This window comes from Melanostigma gelatinosum, assembly GCF_949748355.1.
Source record: "Melanostigma gelatinosum genome assembly, chromosome: 4".
NCBI lineage: Eukaryota > Metazoa > Chordata > Actinopteri > Perciformes > Zoarcidae > Melanostigma > Melanostigma gelatinosum.
Window position 1 is genome coordinate 20,864,809 of NC_136637.1, and position 20,047 is coordinate 20,884,855.

General features: G+C 40.4%; 2 protein-coding genes across 8 annotated transcripts; both read right to left on the reverse strand.

Moving 5' to 3' along the window:
* Positions 1 to 339: 339 nt before the first annotated feature.
* Positions 340 to 6,212, reverse strand: haus5 (HAUS augmin-like complex, subunit 5). Of its 2 annotated transcripts, XM_079266893.1 has the most exons (20): positions 6,100 to 6,212; positions 5,860 to 5,958; positions 5,684 to 5,746; positions 5,515 to 5,547; positions 5,242 to 5,266; positions 4,954 to 5,086; positions 4,643 to 4,802; positions 4,462 to 4,558; positions 4,085 to 4,176; positions 3,913 to 3,967; positions 3,687 to 3,814; positions 3,522 to 3,603; positions 3,224 to 3,378; positions 2,787 to 2,949; positions 2,219 to 2,299; positions 1,932 to 2,077; positions 1,766 to 1,862; positions 1,402 to 1,540; positions 1,127 to 1,259; positions 340 to 630 (listed from the first exon to the last, which is right to left on the reverse strand). In XM_079266893.1, the coding sequence occupies exons 2-20, from the start codon at positions 5,955 to 5,957 to the stop codon at positions 528 to 530; spliced, it is 1,983 nt and encodes a 660-aa protein (XP_079123019.1). In that variant the 5' UTR covers position 5,958; positions 6,100 to 6,212; the 3' UTR covers positions 340 to 527. The 2 variants fall into 2 exon arrangements, with proteins under 2 accessions (XP_079123019.1, XP_079123018.1); XM_079266892.1 differs by lacking the exon at positions 6,100 to 6,212 and having other exon boundaries at positions 5,860 to 6,075.
* Positions 6,213 to 6,450: 238 nt separating this feature from the next.
* Positions 6,451 to 11,676, reverse strand: LOC306776331 (fizzy-related protein homolog). Of its 6 annotated transcripts, none has more exons than XM_079266985.1 (14): positions 11,535 to 11,676; positions 10,863 to 10,980; positions 10,635 to 10,754; positions 10,410 to 10,473; positions 10,172 to 10,302; positions 9,870 to 9,952; positions 9,580 to 9,763; positions 9,262 to 9,327; positions 9,062 to 9,164; positions 8,674 to 8,858; positions 8,351 to 8,584; positions 7,692 to 7,796; positions 7,485 to 7,577; positions 6,451 to 7,376 (listed from the first exon to the last, which is right to left on the reverse strand). In XM_079266985.1, the coding sequence occupies exons 2-14, from the start codon at positions 10,929 to 10,931 to the stop codon at positions 7,335 to 7,337; spliced, it is 1,479 nt and encodes a 492-aa protein (XP_079123111.1). In that variant the 5' UTR covers positions 10,932 to 10,980; positions 11,535 to 11,676; the 3' UTR covers positions 6,451 to 7,334. The 6 variants fall into 6 exon arrangements, with proteins under 6 accessions (XP_079123111.1, XP_079123110.1, XP_079123109.1 ...); XM_079266984.1 differs by having other exon boundaries at positions 11,531 to 11,676; XM_079266983.1 differs by having other exon boundaries at positions 10,172 to 10,299; positions 11,506 to 11,676.
* Between the last annotated feature and the right edge of the window lie 8,371 nt (positions 11,677 to 20,047).

Below are 20,047 nucleotides of genomic sequence, written 5' to 3' on the forward strand. Positions count from 1 at the left end.
TAAAACAAGCTGATCCAAGAAGCGTCGGAAATTGAGCTAGGGGGGACAATGGTTGCCGTTTATCGTATTTAAAATAACTATCGCCTGTCTCTTTAAATTCGGCGGCAGCGGTCTGTCTTGGCGTCCGGAAGCCAGAGTAGGAGTGAAAAATTGAAAAAAAGGAGTGGAAAATTGAACTGCGCAGCCGCAGAGATGGGGAGGAGCTGAGGTCTCAAGAATCAGATCGCTCCACTCCCCCTTCACTGCTACAAAGGAACAATGTTGCCCCGTGCACGATAGCTACATACTACTACTACATTGTGTTTTTAAAAGCATTTCAAGAAAAACACGAGCACATACTTGGATTCTAAAAATGATTTATTCGTGACGGACTTTCACATGGTAAAACATCAAGAGAAGTAATGAGCATGAAAAACAAGGGGGGAAAAAAGAAGTGTGCATTTTACAACTATTGCAGCATCGTCATGTTGCCACTGAAAGGTGCGGTAAAGGATCTCCTTCCGATTCTCTAAAGGATGAGTCGCCCCCTAAGAGGCTTTGGCAGCAAGTTTCCACCTTTGTAGCCACTGTTGAAAAGTCAGTCCTCCTTTACTGACATCAGGCAGCACATGCTGGGCTGGCCGATCCCACCTGAATGTATGAACAAAACAGACAAAGTTAACCAGCAAACCAGCCCTTTAACTCTTGACTGAAGGTATTGATCCAAAATAACAAATACGTATTTATCAGATAATAATTCTGAAGTTAAACACAATTATCGACACCACTTCTTTGGAAAGCAAAATTAACACATCAGCCATTGCATTGGAAAACTGTACGTGTACACACAATTAAAGTGTGCACACATACAGAGTTCTTCGAAAACTAATAGATGTAAATGATAAAGCAGTACACGTGGTTCACTTTCACTTGCAGGTGCACTCCACATTAGAGCTGTGAAAAGGGGGCTCACCCCCGGACCTCTGCAATTAAGCCGGTTTGTAAACAGTGTACTACGAAAATAGACCCGGATTAAAAAATAATTGTCCTTTTCAGACATTTTGAAAGGTAACTACACAAAAAAAAAAAAGGCTCAATGTGTTGTATCTATTGTTTTACGATTATCTACTTTGGAAATGTGCCTCACCAGTAAGAGATGGCCGTTTTGACTTGGACCCCGTAAGAAAGGCCTTGGGAGCAACGTTGGTTGAGGCATCTGACTCTCTGTACATGAGCCTCCAGAAGCTTCTGATCCTCTTCCAGGACTCTGGACAGCAGAGCTAAGAGCCACAGTGTAGACAAATGCATCATCATTCTGAAAACTTAAATTCATCATCGTGTACAAACAGCCAAATACAGCACTTCTTACTGTGTATTTTAAGCATGATAACATCTTCACTCTTGCTGAGTTCCCCCGATTACCTTTTTGATCGGATGCATGCAGCAACTCTGTTTCCTTCTGAATTTTCCTCAAAGTAGCAGAGTGGAGTTGCAGTGACTGACGGAGAAAACGTAACTCAAGCTGCTGGGAGCTCGCCTGGAAACACAACTCCTCTGGAGCCTGTGTAAGAAGGAGAACATTTGGTTTGTGTCAAAGAGAAAAGGGGGCAAAGGAGAATATTACCTCAAAACGGCATTAATTGGCCGACCGATTAAACAATCAACCATCAAACTGCTAAATAGCTACGTTCTCACAAGCATATATAGTGTTGCTCTGGGCAAGAAGACGTATAAGGAGTTCTCATTGTTGTTAAAATGCAGTGTTGCATTATCTGCCTGGACTCACCCTGTAGAGTGGGAATGCCAGGTTCTGACACAAGCTGCTAAAGGTCGGGGACTGCAAGCGATGGATGGACAACCACGATGCAGGGACCCTTTGCATTCTGAAACAACAGAAGACATGTGGAATGACTGGGGTTTACCTCTTCAGGTGTCAGGCTACTTGTACTTACCCATCAACAGATCTACAGTCCAAAGCAAGAAGCGAAATCGTTCCCAACTGTCTGGCCTCCTTGGAAATAGAGTTTCTTTGACGGCTGGCTGCAGTGGTGACCACTTCAAACTGTGGCACCAGTTTGCCCCGGACAAAGTCCTGTAACTGCAACAAGACAGAGGTATAGATGAGAGGATTAGGGATTTTATTAGCTTAAAGAGGCCTGAACATTTCTTTCACCACAGAATTAAGCAAATCTTATAATAATCTTTCTACTTCAGTGTCATATATGGAGCACATTCACACCTCTGTGTGCAGACGAACAAGCGCCGTCTTGGCTGTTGAGTTCCCCTTAATCAGACCTCTGATATGCTCCTGTCTGAGAACCTGGAGAGACAGGACGACAACAACAGAACATGTTTAATGATGCATGTAGAAGAAACACTGACGCCTCTGTGCATTCAATTCACTACAATTGCGGCAGTGTATGGTTGATTGCGTGCAGCGTAATGTCTCAGGGAGACATCAATTATTGTTTCAATGTATGTTTTAAATCTCCTTTACTTTTTACTACTGAATTTTATTTCTTACACTGTTTCTTTAATTGTTTTTAAATCTCCTTTTATTTTGCCTTATGTTTTGATGCTTTTAATGGTTTTATGTGAAGCACTTTGAATTACCTTGTTGTTGAAATGTGCTATACAAATAAACTTGCCTTGCCTTACAGGTTTGGCAAATAAAGATGTTTTAAATCTCACATAGACCACATTTTCCTAAATAATAATATGTTTTGAAATACGTACATGTGCTTGATCCAGGAGTAACACTGGAAATTAAGGTTATGAGAGGTCTCATATTGTCAATTCACTCTCACCACTTGTTGTCTGAAGTCAAGGATGCTCTGCCACTGGCTGTGGAGGTTCCTAAGCGCCTCCTGTCGGCTTCTGGCATGCTGGTCAAGTTGGATACACCGCTCTCTGATTTGATCCCTGGCTGCTGCCTGCATCACACACTGAAGTTCCACATCTAGAGCAGACCTGACAGAACCAAGGAGACAACACAATAAATGCATTGTGACCAGATCCAATCGGTCTCTAATTTAATGCAAAATGTCTGACTTCCTGTTGTTCTTGTTGGTATATCGCTTGATGCTTTTGTGCATCTCCATATGTTACACCTGTCTACAAATGTCCCTACATGTAGATTAAACCGCAATGAGGGGTTACATTTTTCTAACCTCGTAGGAGAAAATACACTCTTTTTACTACGTGTGGGAAGCTCATCATCAAACTCTACGGTGAGTCTACTTACAGTGCCAAGGTGTCGTTGTGGAGCTCATACGCAATGCCAGACACCTCCTGCTCAGCCGTCTTCTTGCGGGCCTGGAGCTGGTTTTGGAGCTGCTGGACTCTGGAGCGAGTCTTGGCCAGTTCCACCAAACTCTGCTCCACCTCTTCCCAAGCATCCTGCAAACAAAAACAACCGTGCAGATCCACAAATAAAAATGTTGCAATCACAAATGCCAGGAAACACATGAACATGTTTTCTTTGCTGCTGTGAACTCCCTGAATATCACATGACAGTGTCAATGTGTGTCTGTGTTTAGCACCTCTAGGAGGGTCTTAACCGATGGCAACTCATTGTCCTCTTCTGCTGACATGTCCAGTAGGTGATTGCTTTCATAGCGGAACCTGAAATTGAAATGCTTCATAAAACTTTGGTGGTTTTATAGTCGTAAAGGAAAAGAGAATGTTATAACAACGTAGAAGTTTACCGTAGAGCTGTCACATCCTGCGTCACATCCAGAGAGGCTAGTTTCTCCTCTAGTTCCTTCTGCTCTCTGGATGCTAAATACCTCAAAGCGGAGAGGACATGGTTTGGAGGATAACCGCCCAACATGTTCTGATGACAGGACAAGCAACAAGTTGTTAATTCAAGGGGAAAATCTACAGAAGACAAGTACCAAAATATGTTGTGAAATTGAATCAAAATACAGAAACCTCAACAGCACTCAGCCAATACTGAAACACAGCAGTCCTTTGTTCACGAGTCATACTGAGAGAAAACAAAGAGATGAGAGATTAATTCAAGAAGGAAAAAGTTGACAATATTCTAAAATATTCTAGTTTTAATACTGGATTTCTTAAATACTGCATCCACGGTTGTTCTTACTGTTTGAATGCAGAGTGCGCCGTTTTCAGTTCACTCTCTTGTAAAGACTGATAGAAGTGGACCCTGTCGTCACACAGCTCTCTTACTTCACGCTAACGGGAAAAATAAAAGAAATGGGATGATTTCCTTCAGTCAGCAGCTGATAAATAACAGGCATCTTGGTCTACAGCAGTCATATTTATGTAAATAGTTGCTGATCAACTGGTATGACACAACCACCGTAGCATTTTTGTCAGCTTACTATTCACTCTTTATTTTTCTGACTGAAACATGTACTAATGGACAGTACAAGTACACCAATGCTGCATATGCAAGATAAAGTGCACCCAACTCATCCCTACCCAGTAAAATAGAGACAAGAATTAGGCAGCTCTTACCAGGACCTGTGCCTCTGCCACGACTTGAGAGTCGAAGTTGTTACCATCACTGCTGCTCGGGGGCTTATTATCAAACAGCACCTCAATCTCTGCTTTCCTGCAAAACACAATACAGTTCTCACTTAGCACAGGTGTGTAAATGATCTCACTTCATTCATTTGACTTCAACTTTTTGCCTTACCTGGCTATTTGTTCCATGGCCTGGCAGTGTCCATTGATGTTTTGCGTGTCTCCAGAGAGCACCTTGCGGCCTAAGATGCAGCGCTGCCTGAAGGCCTGCAAGAGCAGCTCTCTGCGCCGACTGTCCTCCACCTGGGTCCAGGTATGGCTGATGGACTGCTCTGTTAGTAAACAGTAGATAACACTGGTGTAGGAGATCACTTTGAATATTGTTAAAACTATGCAAGCTAAGCAAACAGCAGCAATGAGCAGGCTTTTTGCAAAGGAGTAATGTGGTTTGATCAAACACCCAGCCTTATGTGACGAACTAACCTTGTGTAGCCAACTGTTCCTCCGTTCCAACGATCTGAGAGTCCAAGTGACTGATCTCTGTTCTCAGTTGCTCTATCTTCCTCTGAAGCTCTCTCTGCTTAGCAGCCTCACTCTGGCCCTCAGCCTGCTTCAACTGAGCATGCAAAAACACCGGCAGATAAGAGAACCCCGACACATTTTAGTTTACCATTGGCTGTCATCATCAGTGTGATCAACCAAGATTAATCAAGCAGGTATATCAGGAAATATAAGTGAACCACAAGGAGGGGAAAATAAGGCTTAACCTACCTCTTTGTCTTGTAGAACTTTGTACCTTTAAGATCATAATGTCAAGGAAATTGCTGGATAAACACAGTGTCCATGGTGGTTGAGGAAGTTCAGTGTACACCGTATACACATACAAACAGCAATACGTATTGGGCAAGATACAGACTATCTTCTGTCAAAGTGACCTCTCACTGACATTTACAAGAGCAACTACAGGACCAAAATATACACATGAAGTTGCCATGGCCACTGTAAAGTGTGTTTAAAATCCACTATCGGGGCAGGAAAGGATACCACTGGAGATTGCCACGCATGATCCGCGCGTTCCTGGAAAAACAGAGAAACCGTCAGACAGCTGTAATACATGATCTATACCATAACATGGTCAGAGGGTGAGATTGCAGTATATTTTAGAGATGAACCCATTAATCTGAAGCCATGATGTTCTTACTAACAGACTAACCTCTGTTGAAAAACGTGTTGGATGACATATTTCCATATCGACTTTCCTGTCCCGATACAGAGCCTATAAAACAAATGATCAGCATTTGTTGAACGCTGCATTAAGCATCAACTGTGAGGACCTCTAACAACACGGTTAAGCATGAACGTTGATAGTAAAGACCAGCTGATACCCACGTTTTAAAGTAGCCGTCATTCGGAAGACTGTCCGGGGGCAGATTGAACTCCTCCGTCGCCCAACGTTTTAATTCCAACACAAGGTTTCTGTCCGCCATCCTGACAGGCAACAGAAAGTAAACAACTCGTAGCGAGCTCAGGTAGCTAGCGAACACCACTAACAGGCTACTGTTCGTGTCAGCTAGCGTCGTTAACTCGAGTAGTTGACCACATTTAGCTCATTTGGGTCCTTTAACTTACCCTGCTCGCGTGGAAAATGCAGCTTTACTTTATTAACGTTATGCATAAGTTACTTAGTAATGGCAATATGTTTTAATCCAACATACACAAACTTTCAACTTCCCGCCCGTGCACAGTACTTCCGGTCAGCATATCGGTTGACAGCGACAGCGCCCACGCTGGTTGTAGTCGGTAGTTTTCATGATTACGCCGATGCGGTTTTATTAATTCATCCAAATAATTAGGTATTTACAAATCATGACACAAATACAAAATTAGTTAGTTGATTGAACTTTCTTTATTATTTGATATTTTTACATACTTTGTTTATATCGCTGGTATGATCACTTGTGTTCGTAAAGATGTGTGAGTTCCATTGGTATAAATACTGCACATGAAAAATGGCAAGTCGACCACATAATCAGGAAACAGCCAATTAATCTGGATGACATAGGTTTTAATTGTGAAATAAAAATGCAAGCAGGTTAAATGTTGCAAAAATCAACACTAAAAAGTAAAATCTTGCAAATCTAATCAGACGTATTTTTTTATGTGGATGAAATATATAAACAATCATGCTTTTTGAATTGTAATTTTAGGATGCAGCATAACAAACTCTATTCTAACAACAAAAAATTGGTATTTGGTACATTTGTAAAGGCAAAAAAGAAATATACACCAGTTCTTCAGTTCCATCATCTTTTATTTCTTCCTGTCCTAAAAAGAAATAACTAAGTGGTACATGTCTAGATGCGCAGCATAAGACTTTCGGTCCACAGGGGCAAAACTGCATTATACCAGCCAACCTCAGTACTCCCAAGGATCACAGTAAACATAGTGTACATATTATAAAGGCCATACTAGGTGAATATGTTAAGGGGTTTATGTTTGTCATTATATGTAATGGCATTCTTTTCCATTGTAGCTCAATACGATAGCTTTCACTGCAGCGTTAAATAAATAAGACCTGAGTTTAACAAACACTAAAAATGCTCTATGCACATTTCAGATTCCACAACACAAAATATTTGAAGTAATGCCAATAAATTCTTGTAATTAATACAAAAAATGGAACTAAACCCAATATACATTTTTGTATAAAAATGACTACATTCATAATTCGAGCACAAAAATCAAAAACAATTGACCAAACAATTGTTGGCATGAAAAAAAAGTGCTCAGTTGCTCTCCTTGACGTTTCCTCTGTGAAAAAAATGTCACACGGTGCTTGTTTTAGAGTTTTAATTTGCTTTAAGTTACCGTATCCTGGTGAAGAGATTTAAAACTGATACAGATTCCTGAAACAAAAGATAAAGAAACTTGGTTACCGGTAATTCTTTTTGCAAACAGGAGGGGGGGGGGGGTCTGTGATAACAGAATGCTGTTCCCAAAAAGTGCTTTCTTACTTTAGTTGACCGTGTTTTACTGAATACGTTCCAGAAGCGTAGAGTCTCATCTCCAGCTCCCGTAACAATGGCCTCACCATCCGGGGACATTGCCTAGTTATAAAAAAGAAATTATAATAATAATTCACCAGATGTTCTGGCCAGCTTTTCAATTAATATGACCAACAGCAAGATCACATTCGCATCATAAAGAGCACAGAAACTGACCAGGTAGAGCACTCTGTACGAGTGTCCTGTGAGTTTGGCAACCTGAGTGAGAGCTGGATATTTCCACACCAAGATCTGGTTCTGAGAGTAGCCATGGGTGCTCACCTGGAAAAAAAAGAGGCAATGTTATATTATGCAGCGATGGTCTTGTTATTTGACAGTTGCACTGGTCTCAACAATGTATGTTTTTAATTGTGTGCCAAAGATACAAAACAGAAAAAGGCAACACTTCTTCAAGTGGAAACAGGTACATTTTACAAAGTATCTCACGATAAAAAATGGAAACAGCGTAAGCCTATGCTCTGCTTTATAACTTATTAAAAAAATTGTTAATTGAGGACACAGTACCCAAGCGACGCTCACACGAACTTCGCTACATTTTTGTTTTAATTTGTTGTCTTTCCTCCTGATGCACATGCACATGTTTTTTATATGTAACAAATTGACTACAACTGTATGTTGTTGTGCAACCCTGTGTTGCATAATGACAATAAATCATTCTTGAAATCAGCTGATTCTGATTTAAAATCTCTGCAAACTGATATAAATTAAGTACAAATACTTTTAAAATGTATCATCTTATTGTCAATGCAAGTGGGACCCTCATGACAATTGTATGGCAAAACATTTTTGCACAGTGTGTATCTGGAGTGACTTACTAGCTCATTAGCATGTTTGGACCAGGCCAGGTTGCAGACCTGAGAGCCGGTGTCCATACACTGCAGCGGCTGTGAGGTCAGGGTGTTCCAAAATCGGATGCAGCGGTCAGCAGTGCCGCCCCCAGATGCCAGCAGGCCGTGCTGGTGGGGGGACCAGGCAATGGCTTTCACTGCAGCCAGGTGATCCATGTATGTTTGCACTGGGCTCAGCGAGGAGTGGTTCCAAACCAGCAGCTGAGATGACGAATAACAACAACGTCAGTAAACACAATGAGTAAATGCACAAAGATGGGAGACATGTTTAATAGGAAAACCAACTGTACCTTGTTGTCGTTGCCACCAGAGGCAAGCAGCTGATGGTCAGTGCTCCACTTTAAGCCACACACTTCCTGTCTGTGTCCCTGCAGCCGTCTCTCTGACTGGAGTGGAGGGGTCCGCACATCTCTTTGAAGAATCATACGATCACGGCTTCCCGAAGACAACTGGTCTGCATTCCACGCTAACGCTCCTGCAAACAGATTACATTTTAATTTAGCTTTGTCACACTCTCAATATTTGTCTAAAATGTCAAAGGACACAATTATCAAGAATTATTTCAATTTTCTAGTTTTTTGGTTTTCAGTTCATTTGATTTGATTGTGACTTGCACATTCCTGTTAAGGCACTTTGTAAGCCATGTTCAGAGTTTAATCCCAAAAAGCATGTTCTTACCAACTCTGGCTGTGTGTCCTTCCAGGGCAAAGAGCTTCTTCCCAGCACCAGCGTCCCAGATCTGAACATAGCCTTTGTGAGTCCCCACTGCCACCAGGTTACCCTAAAAACATGAAGAATCCTTCACTTTAAAGAAAAACGAACTGTACCGTAACATTACCTTGATAGTTTCCTCAAGGCAGTGAGCTGTGCGTACGTACCCTTTCGGACCACCCAACTGACGTGACTGAGTCTCCCTCCACTGATAAATCACACAATCTTGTTACCTGAGGAAAAGACAATTCAACAAGCGAGTCACTGTGGTGTAACATAGTGATGAATGCTGCCACGAATCAAAAATATTGCCACAAGTATATATACACACACACACACACACACACACACACACACACACACACACACACACACACACACACACACACACACACACACACACACACACACACACACACACACACAGGTCAGCAAACTGTTCAAATTCATGTTCTAACATCAGTTATTTAAACACTCTACAGTACCTGGCTGGTACAGGCACTCCATAGGTAAACACATGTACCCAGCCCGACACTGAGCACATTGAGAGATGACCAGTCCACCAGGTTGAGGTAAAAGTCATCCTGCAGCTCTGGAGCATCCAGGACTTTAAAAGGGATCTTTGAGATCTTGCGAGTTGGCTTTCTTGGTGAACGTAGTAATTTCTGACTGTGACAGGAAAAGTTGGACATTGTGAAACCCTGAAGTCAAAATGCACCATGTCTTTGCTTGCAGTGTAAACAACATACGACCAAAATTGAAAAAGTATTTTTACCTTTTATTGCTGACAGGTGATAGAGAGTAGGGGGAGATGTTGGTGCCATCGTCTGGTGACGGCCTCTTGGTATTGACCGAATACTGCAAAGAACACACACAGAAACCACCATATTCTATAAAACACTGTAAAAAATAAAACTGTACACTGACTGAATAGTGGGATACTACTCTTAATATCGTTTTACCCCCCCCCACTCAAGTCTCAGAGAGCTTATTGTATGCGCGTCTGTTCTGATGATCGTATGATGGGCTTTATCCTGCAACTCAATACGTAACGAGTATGAGATGAAATGTTCATACAGTGAAGAGACTTCTCTCTTCTGGGGTTGATGGCTGTAGACGCCTGTCCTCTGTCTGAGGGTCCTGGATCTTTTCGATTCCTGCTCCCAGCAGCTCATTCTTCAGCAGAGCAGAGTACGCCTGCCCGTCTGCTGCATGAAAACAAATGTATTTTAGAAAAAAAGCACAAAACTACAATCCTGAGTGCACATGAGCAAGTAACAGACGTAACAAAATAAGCTTTACAACATTTATTCACCTTTAAGGTTATCAGTGGAGGCATCCTTTGTTTTTCGGTTCTGACTTGGTGACTTCTCATTTTCCTTAAAATAACAAAGATACAGACATTATTTTGACATTCAAACAGTGGGTGTTCAGTCTCAGACAGAACATTCATACAGTAAACACCTTTAGACTTTTGTCAGCTATCTATCTAAAAGCATAGACACACTCCTCCACAAATGTACCCACAAACTGTTCATACATTGATCCGGTGGAAGTTGATACTCCAGTTTGCCCCCGCTCTGGTTGGAATGAATCTGTCTCCAAGCTTACTGGGTGAAGATAACGGGGAGCCGGTGGGTGTCTGACTCGGTGTCCGTTTCTGCAAAAACGACACATTACACATATATTTATAATATCACTTGATAATACCACAAAACCAGTGTTGATGTAAAACATTCATATTATTAAAGAACAGAGGAGGACTCACAACAGGGCTCAAGTTGTCACTTTGAATGTTGATTTGTCGGAGGAGGCGATGTTCATATTCTGGATCCATCTTAGCCTGGAGTCCTGATCCCACAGCCACAGGCTGGGAGGTTGGAGACCTGTCCAACAAGCACAACAATGATATAAACAGTTACATTGAAATGCGTTTTGTATTGCTCGTCTTCTAACAACAAATGCAAGGTTAGAAAGTTAGCCAAAATGTTATGCAAGTTAGCTAAATTACTAGTATCCTGAAACTGCTGTTTGAAACCCGTAAAACCAGATAATTAGCCAGGTTTTGAATTGCCATTCTGTCTGGCATGTAGTTAGAAAATAACAACATTTCACATAACGTTAGATCCCAGCACTTTTGAAAGATATCCTGATTATGTCATCTCTTCAGTGTAATTTTAAAACTCACAGTTGATGCTAGATTTGATGGAAGAACAGATGAGCTACCTTCCGTTTCAGCACGACTAACTTTCAGGCAGTTCAAGGCAAAGAACTACATTTTTCAAAGCCTTGTTCGTAGCTAAATGGCATCAATTGGGCTTCTTTATATTCACGTTTAAACAGAAAAGGGAGAAAAAAAAACTAGGTAACGATAACTAGCATTAGCTAATTTAGCTAGTGGCTAATCATACCATATTTTTGCAATTGACAACATACATACAAAAAGTAAGCCAGTCCCTGAATAGCACCACACGAACGCCAAACAGGACCAACAATTCACGGAAATATCAGATGAATGATCTAATGGTTGTATTTCAAGCTATTCACTCAGATCTGCAGCGAGTGTAGTTCGGTTTATTTCAGGTTACAACAATCGCATTGCATTGTGGGAGTTTTGTCAACCCCGTGACGTAGGACTTTCAAATCAAAATACGGAAATGCTTAATTTGTAGTTAGAGGGAGTTTTTAAAGAGCTCACCACTTTGTGGAAGTATGTCAAGTATTTCACAACCAATATTGTACCATCAATCCTAAAATGTACGTCCCCGTGTACAGTATAAACCTTTATCTAACATTAATAGTCTGCAGGTGCATAGATACATTTTGCAGTAGCCTACATCAACTAGATCTGTAAAATATAGGAAATGATGTAGATCAAACTAGAAAACTGCATATAATAAATACAAGTGAATATACTGCAGTTATGTTTTTTTGTAAATTGGTTATTGTTTGGGTGAGTTTCTTGTCATGTTCAAGTACAAACATAGAGGGCGTGCTAGTTCTATTTCTAAACTCTCCAGCCCTTGCTTGCCTGGGTCTAGAACTTTGAAACCGCTCATTTTACCGAGTTCGAGCGTAACGAGTTGACAATTCTGTCAGGCAATACCTGTGCTGTAATTTCTAAGACCTAAACCAGCATGCTTTCTTTCTTTCTTTTTTCCAACCAACTTATTTTAACATAGGCTGGTCTTGTATTACACCCCCATCCTCGTCAGCAGTCTGACAAACACACATTCATCTTATAAATCTTATATAATCTTATATAATCAAAACATTGTGAATCTCAAATTCAAGACATGGAAACATTATCACACGGAAACAATATGCATTCAACAAGATAGTTAAACTTCATTGATCCCATGCATGGAAATACAAGTGTAGTTGTAAAAAAGTAGTAACTGATATGTAGTTGTCTCAAATGTTTTTATTGTGAAGCATCATTTTCAAAGATAACAAAACATGGCATGGCCATGCTTGTTTTCCATACAAACAAACATCAAAAAACACATTCAAAATATTCAATGAATTGAAGAGATAATTACATCAAAGATAATATTCAGACTTATTTTCTAACTTCAGTAACAAATATGCAGGGGTGAGATATAACTAACCATCACTCAGCCTCCTGTAGTTAAGGACAGTTTTGACATACTTGTATTTGATTCCATTCTATGCTTTCTACTTTTACTTCCACTACATTTCAGATGGAAATATTGAACTTTTTACTGCACTGCATTTACTTGACAATTATAGTTACTTTTTTACATTAACATGATATGCTTATCATATGATACTGTATTATACTAATATAATACCTACATTCACAATGACAAACTACTACATTGTATCGGTAGGGGACAGGAAGCTGAGTACAGGGGTGTGGTGGAAAGTTTTGTTGAGTGGTGTGAATTGAACCACATGCAACAGAACATCACAATTTTGCACAAAGGACCCCTCCAAAACCAGTCAGCATCAGGGGAACAGAGGTGGACATTGTCGAGAGTTACAAATACCTGGACGTTCACATAGACAATAAGATGGACTGGACTAAAAAACACTGAGGCTTTGTACAAGAAAGGTCAGACCCGCCTGTCATTTGTGAGGAGACTAAGATCTTTTAACATCTGCAGAGGCATGCTGCAGATGTTTTATCACTCTGTGGTGGCAAGTGTCATGTTCTACGCTGTAGTGTGCTGGGGCAGCAGGGTGAACTCAGCTCATGCTAATCGACTTGATAAGCTCATCAGGAAAGCTGGTTCTGTCCTTGGAGTCGAACTGGAGTCTGTGGTGGAGGTTTCAGAGCGGAGGATGCTGAGGAAAATACGAAGTATTCTGGACAATGCCTCTCATCCCCTGCACACCACACTGAAATCACGTCAGAGCACCTTCAGCCGTAGACTAAGACCACCGAGGTGAACCACAGAACGTCACAGGAAGTCTTTTCTATCTGTGGTCATCAAACTGTATAACTCCTCTCCCTTCTGCAGGAAGGAAAGCTGAATCATCGGACACTTATAACAATAAAAAACACATGTGTAATATTACATTTCAATTTCATGTGCAATATTATCTTCATTAATCTATGGGAAATACAACTTTCTACTACTTTTTCACAGTCATTGACAATATCTCTCTCAATATCATGCTCAATATTACTTTCTATTTTAGTTTCCATTAGGCACTGGTGTTAGTATCACGTCTTGTACACTTTATATTTTTACTCTTGTAAATAACCATTAGTTTATGTTTTTTACTTTATTTATTTACCTTACTGTAATTGCTATTGTGTTCTATTTTGCAATGGTGTCAGCATTATTCTTTTCCACTTAATAACTGTTATTCTATTGTTCATATACTTTTATATCTTAATTATATTGTTTTTTGCTGTTCTTCTGTTGTAATCTTAATGGAACTCTGGCACAAGAATTTCCTTCGGGATTAATAAAGTTCTATCTTATGTTATCTTATTAAAATGCTTAATGAAAAGGGTTAGGGTATATAACACTGTGAATGATTCCATTCTGCATGACTACATTTACTTTTGATAACGTACGTAACATTTTGACTTCAGGACATTTATTTGTAATGGAGTATTTTTAGATCACCGTATTTCTACTTTTATTTACTGTAAGTGAAGGATCTGAGAACGTCTTCCACCACTGCTAATATTACAATACAATATCATACTTTGTCAGACCATAATGTGTGTTACTGAACATGTTTCATGTAGCTTAGTGTAATGCCTTGCTCAAGGACACTTGGTGGATGCCTGCTGTCTGCCTGAGTTGGGTAGATTTGTCCATAATCTCTGTCAAACAAAGATCAGGGAAATCATGACTGTTCTGAGAAAAAGAAAACTGCAGATGCAGACTTGCGATGAAATATTTGTTAATCTAATCAGGCGTGAAGCCTGGCTTTGGTTCATGACAGGTCAGTGGTATTTTTAGATGTGATGGCTTGTGTGCCTTCCTGCTATTTCACATTACACTGTAACAGGATTATAAATTCACAATGTGTGTGTGTTTGTCTTTAACTTTGTTGACATGTTTAGCTCTCGTCCAAAAACACGACTGAATGTCCTCTTCTGTCACCACCCTATTCAATAACATTGTCTCTGCAGTGCACTGCTAATGAGCGTGTAGCTATGACAAAAGACTGAGCACTGTGTCTTTAATGCTGACAAGTGTAGTGATAATAATCACACACAACAGAGGGCCCCCTGTGAACTTCACTGTGTGTTTTCTGGTGAGTGAGCCTATAGAAATTTACCACATCAGACACACAACATAGTTCTACAAGTGTGAAGGAAGCACCCCTCCCTCTCTCTCTCTGTCTGTCTATCTGTCTCTCTCCCACAGACACACCCACACAACACTGGCGCCAACAGGCAAATCCCCGCTTCCACCCCCCCCCCCCCCTAACTGACCTCCAATTATGTCATGCGAAAAAGCTGTGTCCCATTGAAAAGCTCTCTTAATCAAACCCAATTAATTCCGCTATTTTCCCTTATTGTCCCTTGCGAGGAACGCGTCTCTCCAATAAGACTGTTAACTCCAGCCGTGGCCCTTTCAGATCTACTGGCCTGCAGGAGCGAAATAATAGACTGTGCAATTAATCAATTAGTAATTATGGACTCAGCTGTTGCTAATGAACACAGTAACTGTGAGGTGAGTTAAGGCTTCCTCAAAATTACGACCGGTCGTCTTCCTATTTGCAATTTAGTCATCAACCTTTATATCTGTGGCGGAAGACATGAACGTGTGCAAATGCTAGAATGGATCACCTTTATGCAGTCATATTGTTATTGATAATTCTGAAAAACATATTCTTTAAAATACCATTGCTCTGCTCCTATAATTACCAGGCTACCTGTAATTTCCTCACTTATTTGCAGAGTTGTTTTTAGCTTTTTGGTGCTACTGTAGTCCAAGTCAATTCACAAGTCTTTACAAGCTAACTGAAGGACAATTTCAAGTTTTTGAGTAAAAGAGAATGGAACAACTTCCAAATACACAAACTAAAATCTTAGTTAGCTTACATTTGATTTACTTTGAAATTTTGCATTTTTCATGTTGACCTCCAGCTGCTCAAGTCACTAAATGTTGACCATTAAAACTACAAACCTTTTGAATAAAGCTGTTTTTGTCGTGTTATTTTATTGTTTCACTGCATAGCCCTAATAATGAATTATTCAGGTTGTGAAGCTATGCAAGGCAATTCATTTTCTCAAGTCAGGTCAAATCTATAAGTCATGTGTCAGGTGTCAAGTCTTTGCTGACTCGCCAATAGACCCAGTCAAACGCTGTAGGGATAGCTAAGTATGTCTACGTTGTGTTTAGAATATTTACCACATGAGTTCTAAGGTCAAGCATGAATCTGCATGCTCAAATCTCAAGTCCACATTTTTCTGTGAATCAAGTCCAATATCTCTGCCTCTATGTATTTGTTTGCTTTTTACTTGCAGGTGATTACCGCATAAGGCTTTTACTGGTTATGTGTCAGCGTTGTGTGATTGATGTTCAGATTTATTGTCCAGTACGGTCAGGAGGATTAAAGGCTGTGTTCCTCTGTCTTACCACCACAAGACTTGACATCAAGCAGCATGCAGACAGATTGATTTTCAATACAATCCAGATCAGATTAGGTTGTGTTTTGGATGTAATGCTGTTTGAAAATTGATGCGTCAGCAAGAACCATTGAGCTGAGAAAATGTTAACATTATATGGTGGTCTTTCTAAGATGTTCTCACCTATTTTTCTATGTTTCCAAATCCTCAATCATTTCTGAAAAATAGGTATATTTTTTGAGAAGTTCAGCTCTTCGTAAGTCGAGAGTAACTTACAAAAGCAGCAGATACAATCTTACTTGCCTCACATTTGAATACATTTGCAATTTCGCAGAGTAGAGAATACCTTTTCCCATGCTTTACTTTGAGCCACTCACTCCAACTAAACGCATGCCTACCCCGAGCCCCTGACTGTGGCTACAGCCCCGACCCGGCCCCAGCTGAGCAGTGCCAAGCTGTCCAGCAAGTTAGTGTCTGTTCAGGCCCGGCCCAGCTCGGCCTGGGTACTAATCCTCAGGCTGTCAGAGGACCCCGCTCTGAACTCATCCTGCAACACAGGAAAACGCTCTAATTGGGGGATTTTCTACATCATTAACTCTGATGAGCAGCGATCCCTCCCTCCCTCCCTCCTTCTCCTCTTCCTCCCCACTCTTACTCCTTCTGTCGCCCTCCTTCTCTCCCACACTTTTCTCCCTTAATCTCTTTCTTAATGTTTCAATTTTTCCTCTCTCCCACTCTGACTTCTTCACATTCTCTGTCGCTCCTTTTATCCTTGCAAGCATTTTTTTCTTTCCTTTTTCATCAATTCAGCGTAATGCTCGTTCATCTCTTTGAGAACACCATAAGCTGTGATCTGACCAACAGAAAATAACATGTGAAAGTAGTGCAAGTGCCTATCAACCTTTTTAGTCTTACCTGCCAACTTGTTACACTTTACAGAGTAACATGCAATTTGTGTGATCCCTGAAAGTTTCGCTCAAACATGAGTTTTCTTTTGTTTTTCTTTACAGATCAAGTTCAGTCACATGATTTATACCTGCCTTTACTTTTGCTCCCTACTAAGAACTGGCCCCAGTTTGTGCCTCTCACATGTTACCATTACATTTGAATCACAGAGCCATCCCGTTTCCTGACAAAGAAATATCAGAGTTAATTCAACAAAACTCGCTGCTGTTCAGGATGTATTTCCAGAACACTCAAAGACTCCTCAAAACATCTGGATGAAAAAATGCACTGTCCGCTGCACAATAAATAAGATTGCAACATTTTTTCTAATCCAGATAGCTCGAAATTACATCTGACCTTACCACACAGACAATATATACACATTATTTTGTAGGAAAATATAAAATACTAGAAAAACAATAATACATCGTTTTTGTTGCGCAACAGACTTGGGCAGACAAATTTTTCATCCAGGTGCTTGTAAACGTTTTCGAGGAGTGGTGTTAAATTGAGGAGGCCAGCTAGCATGGCGGCACCGGTCCCTCTGTGAACATGTGTTACAGCGGGTGAGCCTGCCTGTCTGCCTGGGGGCAATTAGGGAGTCGGGCCCTGCGGTCAGAGGCCCCCTGGGAAGCGCTGATTGATTGGAGTCTCATCTTCCTAACAGGCTGGCACCCTGCCACCGAACCATGGAACAGCAGAGAGGATTGGGAGGGGTACAAAAGGGAGAAATATCACAGAGAGAGACGGGGCACAAGTGTCAGAGGAAAAGAAAGAACAATGTCAGATGATAACGATTATACTGTAGTAATCTTGGACTGCTCTTTAGACTTACCGGGGTAAAAAAAATAATACTGTGACTGTGTGGGAATGAGTGCACAGGTCAACATGAAAGCACTGCAGTGAGAAAGTGGAGATACATATTCTATCAAACTATATTTATTTTCAGCAGATCTTCATCCTTTCCAGAATATGGACATCAACGACCCCAGACAAAATCAAAAAGAAAGAAAACAATGAGATCACTAGGACAGATATAACTAGGACATGTAAGAAACAAAACAGCCATTCAAGAAGATAACCTAAACATTTCCACATTAAAAAAAAACTAAAACTATCAAACTTCTAGTGCATTTTTGTCCATTATCTAACCTTTGGCTTATTCTTGGTCCACATTTACTGTATGTAGCATCCTAAAGAAGCTCTTAATGTGCAAGGTCATCCTCATTCCCTCTATAATGTGAGGTCCTGGCATTGTCCAATAAGGAGTCTAAACATCACTAACCATTTAAAAGAAATGAATACCTGGGTTTCCCCCTCTGTTAGTAGTACAACAATAGGTTTTAAAATGAAAACTCAAAAAAAATCATGTCCTGTTGTTGTTGCTGCTGTAGTCAGTGTGAATGTATGACTTGCTGTCAGCACAACCTTTATACTTTTATATCATATCAAAATGAAATATCACATATAACAGGCATGTAAAAAGAAATACATGTAAAAAAACAAAAGTGAGTCTGAAATTGCACTTTAAGATGAAGGATTTTCTCTCCCTCTTGTTCCACAACAAAGTCAAAAAAATGTACCATATAACTTGTATTTCTGTACATATTCAGTTATTTGAGATGTTGCCTGCAGATGCAAAAAATGTCTCATTCAAATCTATTTAGCTCTCCAGCTTATGTGAAACACATCAAGACAATTCGAGCTTGACTCTGTAACAGATGGGAAAAGACCAATATTGTGTCACTAATGACCATAGCAGCTACAATCCATATTTCTCCTCCTTTGATTGAGAAAGAAAAAAAACTTTCATGACAAAGTGGTTACAAGGGCCTATTTAGTGCAGCCTGAGACTGTCCCCCCCCCCACCCCTGCCTCTTTCAGACAAAGGGGATACACTTGGATCAATTGTGAAGAACAAAGACTAAACTATGTGGGGTGACACATCACACAGGGCTCTTTCTGCTGCCCTGCATGTACACGCAGCCACCCAACACTGAGCTGCCAACAGGTCTTCTTCTCACAACAGCCACTCAAGCAAAAAGAGAGTTACACTGGTCTCTGGTCTTTCTTTCTTTCTTGTATACTTCCTTCCTTCTTTAAAGCATCTTAGCACAAATCAGAAACTGTGCAGAATTATTTTTGGTATATTTTCAGCCGTGGTCCACTTCAAAGGTGCCAACACATCTCTGACTCTAATAAACCTTCCCACCAAACAATTATCTATTATACAGCATAATTGGGAGATTCTCTTTTTCCTGTATATTGAAAACCACGACAGTAGGCCCCACTGGTCCTTGGCTGTCATCTTATTCCAGTCATACCAGGTTATCTAAGCTATACACTCAAATATCTAAACTGGGTATCCAGTATAAACCAACTATAATAGGGAGTTAAGCTTAAGCATATCTTTTTATAAACCAAAAGATTAGTGAGACCTGCATTTAACAGACAAAGTCATGATGCTGCCTTGATTTTTAAAAGCTGCTCTCACATCAAACTGAGACTGGTCTTTCATCCACAAAGTACGCTGAGATTAATTAGTAAAAACACAAACTTGGTGAAAAAATAGGAAAAAGGAAAGAAGCTGAATGTAACAGCTGACAGGAATAACCGCAAAGCAATGAGAACAATAATAATCCCCATATTTGGGTGATTTTCAAGATATCTTAATTTCCTGTTTCCGGACAGCTGTCTTCTTAAAATATGAGGCATAAAGAAATATTTTGCCATTGCTTTCATATGTGTTCAAAGTGTTTGTGACCCCTGAAAACCTGCTGCCCGCTGTCACTAGACATGCTGTTCAGCAATATGGGTGGAAGTACGCATTTATCCATAAGGAATTGTGGCTGTAAAGATACGATGGTTTGTTATAAAAAATAAAAATAAAGGTTGATCAGGAAAGACATTTTCTTGCTTTCCCGGGTGCAAGAAGACATTTT